Source organism: Mus musculus, chromosome 5, assembly GCF_000001635.26.
Source record: "Mus musculus strain C57BL/6J chromosome 5, GRCm38.p6 C57BL/6J".
Lineage (NCBI taxonomy): Eukaryota > Metazoa > Chordata > Mammalia > Rodentia > Muridae > Mus > Mus musculus.
Genome location: NC_000071.6, coordinates 88,316,845 through 88,331,399, shown reverse-complemented (window position 1 = coordinate 88,331,399; position 14,555 = coordinate 88,316,845). Strand labels below are relative to the sequence as shown.

Sequence of the window (14,555 nt, the reverse complement as noted above, 5' to 3'; positions counted from 1 at the left end):
CCTACCCACTCCCACTTCCTGGCCCTGGCATTCCCCTACACTGGGGCATAGAGCCTTCATAGGACCAAGGGCCTCTCCTCCCATTGATGACAAACAAGTCCATCCTCTGCTACGTATACAGCTAGAGCCCTGGTTGATCCCTGAGATCTCAGGGGTGTACTGATTAGTTCCTATTGTTCCTCCTCCTAAGGGGCTGCAAACCCCTTCAGCTCCTTGGGTCTTTTCTCTAGCTCCTCCATTGGGGACCCTGTGCTCAGCCCAATGGTTGGCTGCAAGCACCCGCCTCTATTTGTCAGACACTGATAGAGCCTCTTAGAAGACATCTACATTATCCATCTACTTTTCCCTAATGTAGGGGGAGGCTCTGATATGAAGGTCATCTTCCCCAATTGGTACTTGATTTGTCAGTAAAGAAGGGTGTGTGTTAATTGCTGGGTGGAATATACCATTGGGACTTCTGGGCCCCAGGAGGAAAAGGCAGAGACAAGGAAGGAGGGTTTTTTTTGTTGTTGTTGTTGTTGTTTGTTTTTTTTGTTTTTGTTTTTCCCATGCTTTGGAGGGAGAAGAAGCCAGCAGCCATGTGAGGTCATGGGGTGGATCAGGATCTTATGGCCACTACTACAAGCAGGTTGTCAGGGATGTTTAGCAGGGGCTAGGTGGGACTAGTCACTGAAGTTTAGGGCAGGTAGGAGAGACAGAGATAAGAAATTTGGTAAGGGCACACTTTTTCAGGCAATAGATAGTGGTGTCCAGAAATTGTGCCAAGAAGGCAAGTTGTAAAGGAAAAAACTATATGAATGTCTTTTATCTGCAGACTTAAGGGAAGTTGGGAGGGGGCTGGTATCGAGCTCACTTTTCGGAGCTAACGCGGGTAGAGCATAAAACGACACGCAGCATTGTATGATATATTAATCTTCTTAGAAAGGTAAATAACATGCTGATATAACTTATTCTTTTCTTATTTCTGACATTTTCTACATAGGAAGCAAAAGAACATTTACAGTTTCCCTTGGGTGCTTATTTGTCCACAAGATGTTCACTTTTGCTAACAATTCAATAGCCTGTTTCTCCAGTTAGTTCTATATGCTGGGTGGATAACCATATAAACTATAGCAGGTGGGTTTCCTTGCTTGTGAGCTTTTGTGATAAAACACAGGATGTGTGCATGTTAGAAGTTCTGTCTTCTTTTCCATTGCTGAGGGCCATATTATTTAGTAGTAGTTTATATCCATGTGCAACACACAGTCTTGGAGGCTGCTTTTCCCCCTCTGATTTTCTTGCACAGTTTTATTTATTTCCATCACCCGATTAATTGTATTTTCCTATATATCTTTAAAGGATTTATTCATTTTTTCTTTAAAGGCCTCTATTGTTTTTATCAGACTGGATTTAAGGTCATTTTCTTGTGTTTACGTTAGGATATCCAGGGCTTGGTGTAGTAGGGTAGCTGTGCTCTGAAGGTGTCATATTGCCCTAGCTTTTGTTGATTGTGTTCTTTCGAGGACCTTTAGCCATCTGAATGGCTTTGGTTCCTGGATGTTCCTGTGGTAGTGGGTATTTTGAGGGAGGTTTGCTGGGAGCCATGGCCTCAGCCTTGGCCTCAGCCTTGTGGATATTTTCTAGCTTACATAAACAATCCTGAGAGAACATTCGTGGTCATAACAGTAAGAATGTTTGTGAGAAGAGAGGACACTGTGACCGTTGGTTCCAGGAGCTGAAGATTGCCACCTGACCTTCAGAGTCCCCGGGCTCTTACCCCCTTCCTTGGAGCCGCCTCTTGCTTATGCTTATATTGCCACTCCTAAATAAAGTTTCCAGAGCTTGATCAGTATGATTGACTTGCTCTCATTCTTCGTGTCTCTTGTCCCTCCCACTCTTTCTCTCTCTCCTGCCTTGGGTCCCTGCTGATTGTCCGTGCAGGTCCAGGGAAGAGGTTGACCCGATGGTTGTGGCAGACCTCTGACAGGTATCTTTGTCAGATATGGTTCTGAATCTGCAGGTCTGTATTTTTCAGGAGCCACAGGTCCAATGAAGGTGGGTAGAGAGATGGCAGGAGATTGGAGATTGTTATCCAGGTCCACCTGGGATAACAGGGTACTCACAACAGGTAGGAATGGCCAGAGGACTCAGCAAGCAGGGAAGATGGGTGGGGAAGGGAAGCTTACCTGTATGGCTCAGGATCCATGGGTCTGATGAAGAGGAAAGGAGAGGTGAGGGAAGAATGGAGGTCTCCCTGGGATAGTAGGCTGCTTAGGCCAGGTCTGCTTGCTTCAGAGGACTCAGCAAGCAGGGAAGATGGGTCTCTCTGCGTTTCTTCTAGGCTTTATTTTATTTTATTTTATTTCATTTCATTTCATTTTATTTTATTTTTATATTTCCTTTGCCTGACCATGCCTACATAACTTACCAGTTTCATTGGAAAAAGACTGAATGTCTTAATTGCTCTTGTTTTTTTTTTTAAGTTAAACTCATTCAACTTAAAATAGAAATATGTATACAGATATTTTTACCAAACCTGTTTAGCATTGGTGGTAAATGATAAAACACAAGGTAGTATGGTAGTCATCAGAGCAACAAGAGACTCATTTCCTTGCTCAAATTATTTTTATTTGTTTGATTTTTCCAATTATATATCAGGTTGATTTCTTCAAAATCATCATTGAGGCTTTTTTATCCTAAGAGATCAGAAAAGTTTGGAGACTATCCTATCATTTCTTTAACCTAAAGATCTGCTGAAAGAACTTCCAAAACACTTCCGCAAATGTTGGAGCTGTAGTTTGGATGGTAGTACTAGTTGTAGTAGAGGAAGTACTATTTGCAGACTTAGTTGTTGTAGGTATGGCTGTAGAGGTGCTAGGCTTAGGTGAAGTAGTAGGTTCTTTTGTTGTAGATTTGGTGGTTGTTGCTGGTGTGGTTGCATTTGTGGTTGTTGCTGGTGTGGTTGCATTTGTGGTTGTTGCTGGTGTGGTTGCATTTGTGGTTGTTGCTGGTGTGGTTACATTTGTGGTTGTTGCTGGTGTGGTTACATTTGTGGTAGATTTGGTGGTCGGTGCTGGTGTGGTTGTATTTGTGGTAGGTTTTGTGGTCGGTGCTGGTGTGGTTGCATTTGTGGTAGTTCTGTTGTTTGGTGCTGGTATGGTTGCATTTGTGGTAGGTTTGAGGGTCGGTGCTGGTGTGGTTGCATTTGTGGTAGTTCTGTTGGTTGGTGCTGGTGTGGTTGCATTTGTGGTAGGTTTGGGGGTCGGTGCTGGTGTGATTGCATTTGTGGTAGTTCTGTTGGTTGGTGCTGGTGTAGTTGCATTTGTGGTAGGTTTGGTGGTAGGTGCTGGTGTGGTTGCATTTGGTTTCGTTTTATCAGAGATAATCTGTCTTTTAGGAATGCATAGAAATTTAGGAGAACGGCGACTGATCAGCATTAAGGTAGTTCCTGGAGGGCACATCTTATACCATTGATTGTCTTTTGGAAACTTTGGAGAGCTTGGAATGAAACCATAGGAATAATGTGGTCTTGGATATCTTGGATATCTTGGGTCTTCTAGATATTTTCTGACAGGGAATTGTGAACTTCTTGACTTGTGATGACTTTCACCAGGCTGTGGCAATAAAAGGAAAAAGAATCTTTTAAATCCCATCATTTGAATTTCAAACTTTAGCATATGTAACAATATTTGTATTAATTATTATTTTTATTGTATAAGTTAGAGGGATAAAGTATTATTCTATACACGTATACAACACATAATGGTCAAATAAGGGTAGTTAATATTTTCATGTTAAACATTTAAGAATATTTTGATGAACTCTCTCTCTTTGTGTGTGTGTATGTATGTATGTATATATATATATATATATATATATATATATATATATATATATATATGCATTTATATAGTATATATTTGTGAAATATAGGCAATACCTCAATCCACACATTGATCACATGTTTGGTTTTTGGAGACTTTGAGCACCTCTCTTTCAGTTATTCATAAAGTATATATTTGGTTTTTATAAAATATAGTCACCTCTGTGCTGTAGAACATTAAAACTTATTATTTTATTATATATAAATATGTCTTGTGATTATTTTATTTTATTTCAACACATAGTGGGTGGAGCTTGGGGACTCTTATGGAAGAGTAGGAGGAAGGATTATAGCCATAGGAACTCCACATGAAGACCAGCAGAGTTGACTAGCATGGACCCTTGAGGCTCTCAGAGACTGAACCACTATCCAGAGAACCTACGTTGGCTGGACCTAGGCCCCTCTGGATATAAGTAGCAGATGTGCAGCTTGATCTTCATGTGCGTTCTGAATGTCTGGAGGGGGGTTGGAGGGTGAAGGTAGAGGTAGGGCTGTCCTAAAAGCTATTGCCTGTCTGTGGGATATGTTCTAGCTGGGCTGCTTTATCTGGTCTCAGTGGGAGAGGAAGAGCTTAGCTTCCCAGAGACTTGGAGTGCCAGGTTGGGGGATATCCAGGGGGCCTCCACCCTTTCAGAGGAGAAGGGCATGGGTGTGGGGGAAGGATCATGGTAGGGGGTGACCAGGAGGGGGCAGTGAACAGGATGTAAAGTGAACAAGTAAAAAAAATACATTAAATTAAAAAAAAATATGGGGCCTAGATATACTATTACTGGGCATATAATCAAAGGAATCTTGAGGTTTGGTCTGTTGTTATGCATTGTAATGCTAGATGCAGGCCCCCAAGGCCTGGTTGCCCCAGAGAGGAAAGTGTCTGAACTATAGACCCAAGTAAGGCTATGTGATCTTGCAACCCAAGTTATTTATTACTAGTAAATAATCAGCCTACAGCCTATATCCAGGCAGAATTGAGATAGGTGAAGATTGGGGTTCAGGTGTGTGTGTGTGTGGGATCAGAGGAGACCATGGAGAGATAGACAGGGGGAGAGGGATAGAGGTAGGGAGAAGGAAAGGATGAGGGAGAGGGGCAGGGACGGGAGAGGGACGGGGAGAGGGATGGGAGAAGGGGAGGGAGAGAGGGAGAGGGGTAGAGGAAGGGGAGAAGGTGAGGAAGAGAGGGAGAAGGGAGAGAGGAAGCAGAGAGGGAGAAGGAGAGGGAGAGGAAAGAAGAAAGACACCATGGAATAGGAGTAAAGAAAACCATGGCCATGAGTGCGGTCCAGTCAGAATTAAGAACAGCCCAGATGAAACATAGTGAGTAGTAACTTGGGGTTATTGATCGGAAATAGATTTTAATAGCATAGAGGTTATATATCTGCCCATTTATCTGTCTATAAACTGTTGAATGAATAATGAAAATGTGATACCTGAATAAAATCTCATTGTATCTATGTAAAATTATATACTTACAGGAAATTAGTAGAATGGAAAATAAATTATATTAAGTGAGATAACCCAGACCCAGAAAGACAAATACTACATGTACTCCCTTGCATGCAGATTCTAGGTTTTAACTCATGTGTATTTGTGTGGGATCCAGTACAAAGTGGACAGGAGCCTAGAAAGTAAACTCCATGTGGTGGTTTGAATGAGAATGGCCCCCACGGGCTCATCTATTTGAATGCTTGGCCTTCAGTTGGTAGAATGATTTGGAAAGGATCAGGAGGTGTGGCCTTGCTGGGGTGTGTTCTTGTGGGGCTGGCTTTGACAGTTCAGAAATGCTTGTTATTCCCAGTTAGGTTTCTTTCTCTTTATTTTGTGCTTGTGGATCAGATGTAAGCTCTCACTGACTGCTCCAGCTTTGGTAAGCAGACCTTGCCAAGATTTTCTTGGAGGCCTTGACTAAAGGACAAAGTGACCACTAGTTCTGTGTCCTTGTTCTAGAGCAGACATGGCAAGGTCCAGTCTGGGGCTAGAGCCTGTGACTTGAAGGTTGCAGTTTTCATTCCTGAGAGTCTCGTTTTCTCCCTTTGAGGGCTTTGGTTATCAGACCCAAGGCAGCAGCTGTGTTTGAGGCCTCTATCCTGTGTTCTCTTTGCCACATTATTTGATTTAGCTTTCTGTTGAGTGCCAATTATCCCTCTACAAGTACTTCTAAGATGTTTTACTACTACTACTACTACTACTACTACTACTACTACTACTACTACTACTACCACCACCACCACTATGATTACTATTATTATTATTATTGCTACCAATTTCACTGCTTCTTTTTCTTCTTCCTCTTCTTCTTCCTCACTACCTCCTCCTCTTCTGATTTATTTATTTTATGTGTGTGAGTACACTGTCACTGTTTTCAGACACATCAGAAGAGGACATTGTATCCTATTACAGAAGGTTGTGAGCCACCATGTGGTTGCTGGGAATTAACTCAGGACCTGTGGAAGAACACTCAATGCTCTTAACCATTGAGCCATCTCTCCAGCCCAAGATGCTGTACTTCTTAACACATTTGCTTGGTATGATCATCAGCAACTTCCCAGTCCTAGCTATCTGTCCTCTTTATTTCTCATCCTCAGTCCTCCCCTTTGACAACTTGATGTTTGAGATCCTTAAGTTTCTCTTTTATCTCTGGCTACATTCTTTTAGTGTCTAATACCACTTAAAAGCCCAGATATTAAATAAACCCATTCCTTAATTAATATACCACTAAAAGGGTAGGCTGATTAGAATATAATAAAAATCAAACATTTGTGTTTTAAAAATTATTTATGAGAGAATAGTCACAATACTATAGGTGTCATACTTAATTGCTGAGTAAAACACCAACTTATTTTTATTATACAGTTAGTTCTTAAAATGGGAGCTTTGACTATCACTTCTATTACTATTATATATTTTGTCTACATTCAAATATAATTATATTTTCCCTGTAACTTTAATATTTGATGACTTTAAATTCTTAAGAATGATTCAATGTACCCTTGGGGAGTGAGATTTTAATAGAATTTATTATTATAATTAAAATATGTAGAGTAATGATTGATATGTGGTAGGAGCTCAAAACTAATGAGTGAAGAATGAATACATTGGTCTAAAGTAACTTTAAGAAAATAGTTGTAAATGGAATTGTTTAAAATTGCTTAATTGTTGAGTAAGGAATTTTCTATCCTCTAACATTATTTTAACCCTTAGGTAGCCATAAATAATAAAAGCTAGTTCCTGATGCTTAGAATATTTTAAAAGTGCAAGAGTAGACACTCATTAAATCTGAGAAATTAGTACAAGTAGTTTCTAGGTCAGATCATTACATGTGCTCTTGGGTAATCGATCTTTCTATGAGTTCTTGAGAGAGGATGAGGGATCTAAAATGCTTTGCACTGAGATATGGAAATACAGAATACAGGAATAAGCACACCACTGAATATTTATCCTTAAGAGATATTCATTCAATTACCAGATTGGATTAAATGAAAGTTTAGTTGTGGATTTTCTAAAGTAAATTTTTGAAGCAGATACTGCTGCAGAATAGGTGAGGAATTATGGTGTTCGGTTTAGACCTGTAACAGGAGGGTGATCAGACATGGTTAACATCAAGTTATGGTTTGAAGAAAGCATTTGCTGAAGTAGTGTATCTGGAAAGCGATAGAGTGAAGGATGATTACAAAGTATTTTTTGACATATGTAAGTAGATTTGTAGCTAAAGATGCAGAAGAAAATGGTTTAGGGACAGTGACCTGGGGTACTCTTGACATTTAAATTTCATAAAGAGGAGATATATCTGGACTAGCAGAAAGCAGAGAGTGTTCATTCAGGTAGGCATAAAAACCAACAGCCAGAAGAATGGAGTAAAACTAAAGACCTAGTATTACATAGGAGACAATAGTCATATTAAATACCATTAGTATCACCATCATGAGAAGTGACAATCAACTGTTTGACAAGAGTAATTTATTCCAAATCACGAGAGCAAAATCAGTCCGAGAAAGGTTTAGGAGAAAGCCATAGAATAAGGGCAGATGTAGTTCTTTCCAGAGGTCAGTAGCCATTTTTAGAAGAGTGTAAGTCTAGTGGAGAGTTAAACAAACATTAAGGTGATGTTACCCCACATGCATGTGCTAGTGGAAATAGCCAATAGAGAAAGGAGAACCTTGAAGCTTATAGGTTATATAGAGTGTATAACTGCAGGATGAAAATTCATAGGGGAGAGGCATGTGATAGTTTGCAGCACTTGAGGCATTGCTCTTAGAACAGGGGTGATCATCGTTAGTTCTGTGTAGCGAGAGACAGGACATATGTGTGTAAGTAAAAACAGTTATCTTACTTTATGATTGACATATTATGAGAACTGGGGTAAGTTATTTATTATCTGTGTTTTTACTTTCTCATTTATAAAACAGAGGCTATAAGAATATTAGGTTTGTGTGTGTGTGTGTGTGTGTGTGTCCCCTATTGCCTTATTAAGAGTTTCTGTAGGCCTAGAATAGACAAAACTAAGCTATGGGCCAATTCTGACTTGCTTGTTTTGGTAGTTTTATTGAAACATAGCTATGTTAAATTAGGAGCTTCATTGGCCCAGATGACCAGTTGCTGGTGGGGGCACAGTCTATCCAGCTTCAGAAGTTTATCGACTCTTGCCCTGGGTGTTATTACCAATCCATTCAGTGTCTTCAATGAGGCCATCAGCTCCCTGAAATCAGACTTTGTATTTATCTATTCTTCTTTGTACTCCTAGTATGACTTAATAAGTAACTGGAATTAAGCAAGTGAGAATTTCAAATGCTCAAATACATTAGAAGTTTCTCTCTGTTTCTGTCTCTGTTTCTCTCACTAAGTATTCTGTATGAAACAGAAGGAATCATAGTTGCAGTTATGTTTCTGAGGATGTGAACTGACGTGGTACACTATTACACATTACCGCGAGAGAAAGACCATGAAATCCTATGAATTTACTCACTCCATACTGTGCATATTAGTGTCTATAAAGACGGATATATTCCCTCACATCCTCTAAACACTCCCCATTCCTATCCTGGATTGCAGATTTAGTTTATGGCCTGTCTTCCCCATGCTTCTTGATGCTGTTAGCTGTATGTGTTTGCTGCTGTTGTTGTTAACAGTTGTTATGCATCTGGAATAGACTGATGAGTAGTGGGTGATCATGTAAGTGTTCTGGGGTCAGTGAATTGCATAAGTCAGTGACAAACAGGTTCTCTTACTTTATTTCAAAGTTCCAGTTCTTTTGTCACTATAGAGATTTTAGGGGGACATTTTTACAAACCTTAAGAAATATTTCCTCATCTCAGTCTTATTTGGGATCTCAAGAACTAGATACTCCAGATTTTGTTTCCAGTGGCATCAGCATCAGAATTATCTAAGAGCCCGATGAAACCTTAGAATCTTGTGGCCGTGCACAAAATCTTCAGGGGATTTGAATGATTGTCAGAGTTTTGTAAGTTCAAAGAGGTTTTAATATAAAAAATATCTTAAAGATTTATTTTTGAATTTAATGTATATGAGTGCTCTATCTGCATATCCACCTGCATGCCAGAAGAGGTCATCAGAATTCATTATAGATGGTTGTGAACCACCATGTGGTTGCTTGGAATTGAATCAGGACCTCTAGAACAGCAGGCAGTGCTCTTAACCACTGAGCCATCTCTCCAGTCCCTATATATAATATTCCTATTAGCATATATTGAATTCGTAAACTCTTGACACATTGTATGGTTCATGTTATTTAAGTATATATACTTGATATAGTTCAGAATACTAAGGGATTAATTAATTAATTAATTAATTCCAGTTTTTTTCAAGACGGGGTTTCTCTGTGAAGCCTTGACTGTCCTGGACCTCACTCTGTAGACCAGGCTGGCCATGAACTCCCGGAGATCCACCGCCTCTTCCTTTTGAGTGCTGGGGTTAAAATCATGCGCCACTGCCACCGCATCCCTTCTGGTTCTATTTATTTATTTTTAAACATAGCTAATTCCATATTCTGTTTTAATTATAGTTCCCTGTGTTAAGCTTTATTTTTTCAGGCTTCTATTTCTTATTCTTGAGAATGAGAAATGGTCAGCATATTAGTGGCTAGAGATTGCTGCAAACCACATTCTCTGTGATAGAGATGGTAGATCTGTACTAGAGCTGGAGGATCTGGGCTAGAGATGAAGGATATGGGCTGGAAATGGAGGATTTGTGCATGTGTGCCTCCACTGTCCATGTCTTGGGCACAGTAGGGACACCTCATTAATTGTAGTGGTCCTCACTTTTATGTCAGGCTTGTAATCCATCCCCGGATCACATTTCTGATTCGCTTTTTCTCACACAATAGCAGATAGGAGGAATCTGTAAGGTGTTGGTTAACTTTGGGAGCCACTTCCCCAGTGATTCAGCCACTCATTCATTTAACCAATTTAGATTAGCTCTGGTCCAGCTCTGTACCATTTATTACAACATTTAAAATACCCACTTTGCTAGGATTTTTTTGTGAGGTTTATAATGACCCTATGTATGCAAATATACAAATGTGAACCTGATAAATCCTAGGTAGCTCTGATCTCATACAGATAACTACTGATATAGTAAATGTTCTAAATCCTAAGTTTAATTAAGTTTCTTTATCAGGCCAAGAGTTAAGATTTTTAACTTATGACTTTGGGCTAACAGCTTTTCTTTTCTTTTCTTTTCTTTTCTTTTCTTTTCTTTTTTTCTTTTTTTTTCTTTTTTTTTACAGCTTTTCTTAATGTGGCAAAAATTTAACTTAACAAGTATAGACATCTGAGAACCTTCTCCATCAAGCAATGAATACAATAAGAGATTGCTGCTAGTATAATTTTAAAAGTTATGTTTTAAGATTTTTATTTATCAAAGAATATTTTATTCTTATATGAAAAAAATATCTTCTAAATTGATACTTTTAAATACTTAGAACCATCTGGTTTAATATAACAGATTTCTATAGTCTTTTAGACTAGAAAAACAGGGGGTTTTCGGAGGGGAAACCAGGAAAGGGGATAACATTTGAATAAAGAAAATATCTAATAAAAAAAAAGAAAAAAATCCCAGAAACATAGTTTTAAGTAGCACTTGCCTATAGCTTGGGTTTGCACAGTAAAAATTTACAGTGAACGTGCTTTGAGGAAACCAGTCTTTTCATATGCTAATTAAAATTAAAATCATGAAAAACATACAATTGTCAAGATTTCTTAAGACCAATGCTCCATGCAAGGCTCCCCAAACATTGTCTATCTACTAATGGGATAGAGACTGGTAAAGAGAGTACAATGCCACCATCTCCTTTATTGATACCTGGCAGGCACTGTTGGACACTCTGCTCCATTGTGTTCTGTCTGCCTATTTACTTGTCTGTGAGTATTTGATTTATGTTCTACTAACATTTTGGAAGCTCAGACAAAACTTACTAATGCAACTTATATTTGAGGGATTGCTACCAAAATGTAGTTTAGTTCAGCAGAATAAATTTGGCAATCATTCAGTTAGATTTTTTCATATGGTGTATTACTTTTAGTTGAATTATATTAAAGGGTCTCTTTTTTTTCTTTTCTTTTTTTCTTTATTACATATTTTCCTCAATGAGGGGTCTCTTTATATGCCTTATGAAGCTATGACGCTATACCAACTTAATCTTAAGAAAATTGATTGAAATAGTTTTGGATTCCAGCACACATAAGGTACCCATGCGGCTTTGCTGCATTGCCAGGCTTTATTTTCTCAGGTCTGAGATAGAGTCCAGAGACGTATATTTTTAATAGTAAAGCAAATGTTTCTGAGAGAGCTGTCCTATGGAATAAAACACCCCTCTACTTCAACCTCATCTCTACAGTCATCTAAATGTCACAGGAAGTTTCAAAGCATATTGCTCCTTAGCTCATATGACTAGACTGCTACTTGACCTTTGTTTGTCTATTGTGTAATGTAGATGGATACTGAAATAGTTCTCTTAGGTGGATAGTATCTAATAAAGACTCAATAAAGATCTCCATTTTAAAATCAGCAATAGTGCTTCTGTTACACAGCCCTAGGCTCAGTACACAGTATATGGTCAACAGTTGCTACGATGCAAAACAGACCTTCAGCCTTCCAAATTCTGTCTTCTCTGCACTCTAGTTTATGACAATATATACTGAGGCCACTGTTCTCTAAGATTTGTATAACTCTACTGATGTTTTTGTGTGTGTTCTCGTTATGACCTGCCAATCATTTTATATTATATGTTTTTAGGGTGTTTGTTATTAGGTTTTTTTTTTCAGAGCTTAACCCAAATTTCAACAGTTTGAATTAACACTGTTTATTAAGTGAATGATAGTGCTGAGGAGAAAGTCCAGTCGGTCAAACTTTTCACTTATGATTTTTGTTTCTATATTTACTTTAAGTAATTTAATAGGAATGCTTTATCTATGGCCAGCATACTTTTAGGAATCAGAGAGGCTCTTTAATTTTATTTATAAGTGTTTCCATGACAAACTATTGCAATAATCATTAATTTGTGTCAGTACTGCATGCTACCCTTTCAGGGAATTTATCATGTGAGTTCACTTATTTATATTACCATTATTATAGTCTCAAAACATTCAGCAAACATTAACTTGCACTATTTGAAAATAAAAAAGAAGAGATATTTCTAGATAAGTGCTAGAGTGCTCCTTCCAAAGCCACCTGGCCTATCTTGTTCCTTTATGTTCATATTTTCTTCCTCGCTGTACTCACTGGCCTCACAATCTGTAAACACGCGTGAAACAGAAGGAGAAATCAAAGCCTGTCCATAGTGAACATTGAGCCTGACACCATGGCTGAAGTGAAAAAGGCTACTGCTAGTTAAAAAACAAAAACAAAGATATAAGAAGTCTTTTGAAGTTTTACAAATAAGTGAGTCAGGGATATTTGCCTCTAGGGGAACTTACCATGAAATATGAAGTAAGAGCCAACAGGCCCAAGATGAACATTTCATTTTTCATTTCTTAATGTTGCTCCTGAAAGGTCAGTGATTGCACACAGTTAGTCATGTCAGTAGACGGCATTTTTCTTAATTTAAAATGAAATCTTAGAAGGCATTCTGACCCTCGTCATGTAACATGGTGAACAAATGCTGGTACCACATTTAGTGATGCTCATGCATTTTAGAGGAGATAACAATGTATACACTCAACAATGTTGTTATGTGTGTGGTCTTGTATAACAGGGTAGTACTTACCTTATTTTTTGTAAGAGAACTCAAATAGTTATTTAAAGGACTGCTCTCATGCAAAAGTATATTAAAACGATCCTTGTTACTTTTAGGACAAGTACTTTAGGATGAAATAGCTTCTTTGTACTTTGGAGATGTTTACTTGAAGCTAGTAAACCTTATAGATTGCTATATATTTGAGTCTAGGTATTGTCAGTGTGGATAGATTATTGTGAAAATAATATTTTGGTAAAATTATTGAGGTATTATCATCACCACTCTCCTTCATATCAGTCTACTGAATGGTATGAATATTACTCTCATATGCCTTTATTTCAAGTGATTCTCAAAAGCCAATTGTGGCTAATCAGCCTGTGAATTGGGTGTAAAAGTTTGGACTTTAAACGAACAATAACGCCAGAGTGTATCCTAGTATTGTGGAAATGATTCTGAGAATGCAAAGCTCAACTACTAATATTATGTTAGTATATTAGTCATCTTTTTGCCCTCTGTTAGTATAGGAAGAGCAGTCTACAGATGCAGCAGCTGTTATTGTCTCTGTAAAGTGCTATTGTGCTGTCTTAAAAGTAGCTTAAGTTACATAAGAAATGTAACTCTAACAGGAACAGTAGCAACGCTAATCTATGTTTATGTCTTCAAAGTTCTTATACTCATAATTTACTGTAGAGACCACTAAAACACATCAGCTGAGAAACCATCAGATTGTAAAAATTGGGTGACCATTGTGCAGTTAGCCAGGTCTTCATATCCCCTCTCCCTCATATCTTATTCAGTATGCTCTACCACCTAAAATACTTCGTCCTTAAAAGACATTTGCAATTTTGGGGTAACATGTTTCTTTTTCTTAAAAACCATAAGAATGCTTCATAATAAGAGCAAAACTCAGAACTGTAAAGTCAAAAATTCTTACGTATTTACAAACACGTACTCACCTGGGTAGGAGATTCTCCTTTGGAACAGTCAGTTGTTGCTTAAGCTTACTTTTGCCAAATATTCAGTTTGGTTAGCTACTGTTGAAAATTCAAGAAGAAAGAGAACTTTCATATAGCACATCCCTTCTTAAATACTACTCTCTGATTCCTAGTAAATGGACAGTAAGATTGACAGAAGATAAGATGTATTGATAATGTTTACTAAAACAAAGAAGTGATAGTTGCAGCCCTCACCTTGGCAATTCCACCCATGGCACTGTGACCCAGCACTGTCTAGCAGGTTGGAACTCTGCAGTGTAGGGGGTTCACATGTAGCTACACATCATTATTATGTGGGGGATATTTATAATATTTCATTCTCAAGTCCCATTCCAGAAGATTTTGAGAAAACACCTTTTATAAACAGCCCAAGTGTTACAAGTTAAATTTTTATTTGTGATATATTATCCCATGTTGTTGAGCCTAGAGCTCCCACATGGCTAGATTTATGTATTATATCTGACATAAACAGTATGAGTTGTTTTATTTGTGAAGCCATTTATTTTGGAGGAAG

At 38.2% G+C, this 14,555-nt stretch overlaps 1 protein-coding gene across 1 annotated transcript; it reads right to left on the bottom strand.

The window, feature by feature from the left end:
* Positions 1 to 2,582: 2,582 nt before the first annotated feature.
* Positions 2,583 to 14,088, bottom strand: Prol1 (proline rich, lacrimal 1). Its single transcript, NM_008644.2, has 3 exons — positions 14,003 to 14,088; positions 12,787 to 12,855; positions 2,583 to 3,593 (listed from the first exon to the last, which is right to left on the bottom strand). The coding sequence occupies exons 2-3, from the start codon at positions 12,838 to 12,840 to the stop codon at positions 2,709 to 2,711; spliced, it is 939 nt and encodes a 312-aa protein (NP_032670.2). The 5' UTR covers positions 12,841 to 12,855; positions 14,003 to 14,088; the 3' UTR covers positions 2,583 to 2,708.
* Between the last annotated feature and the right edge of the window lie 467 nt (positions 14,089 to 14,555).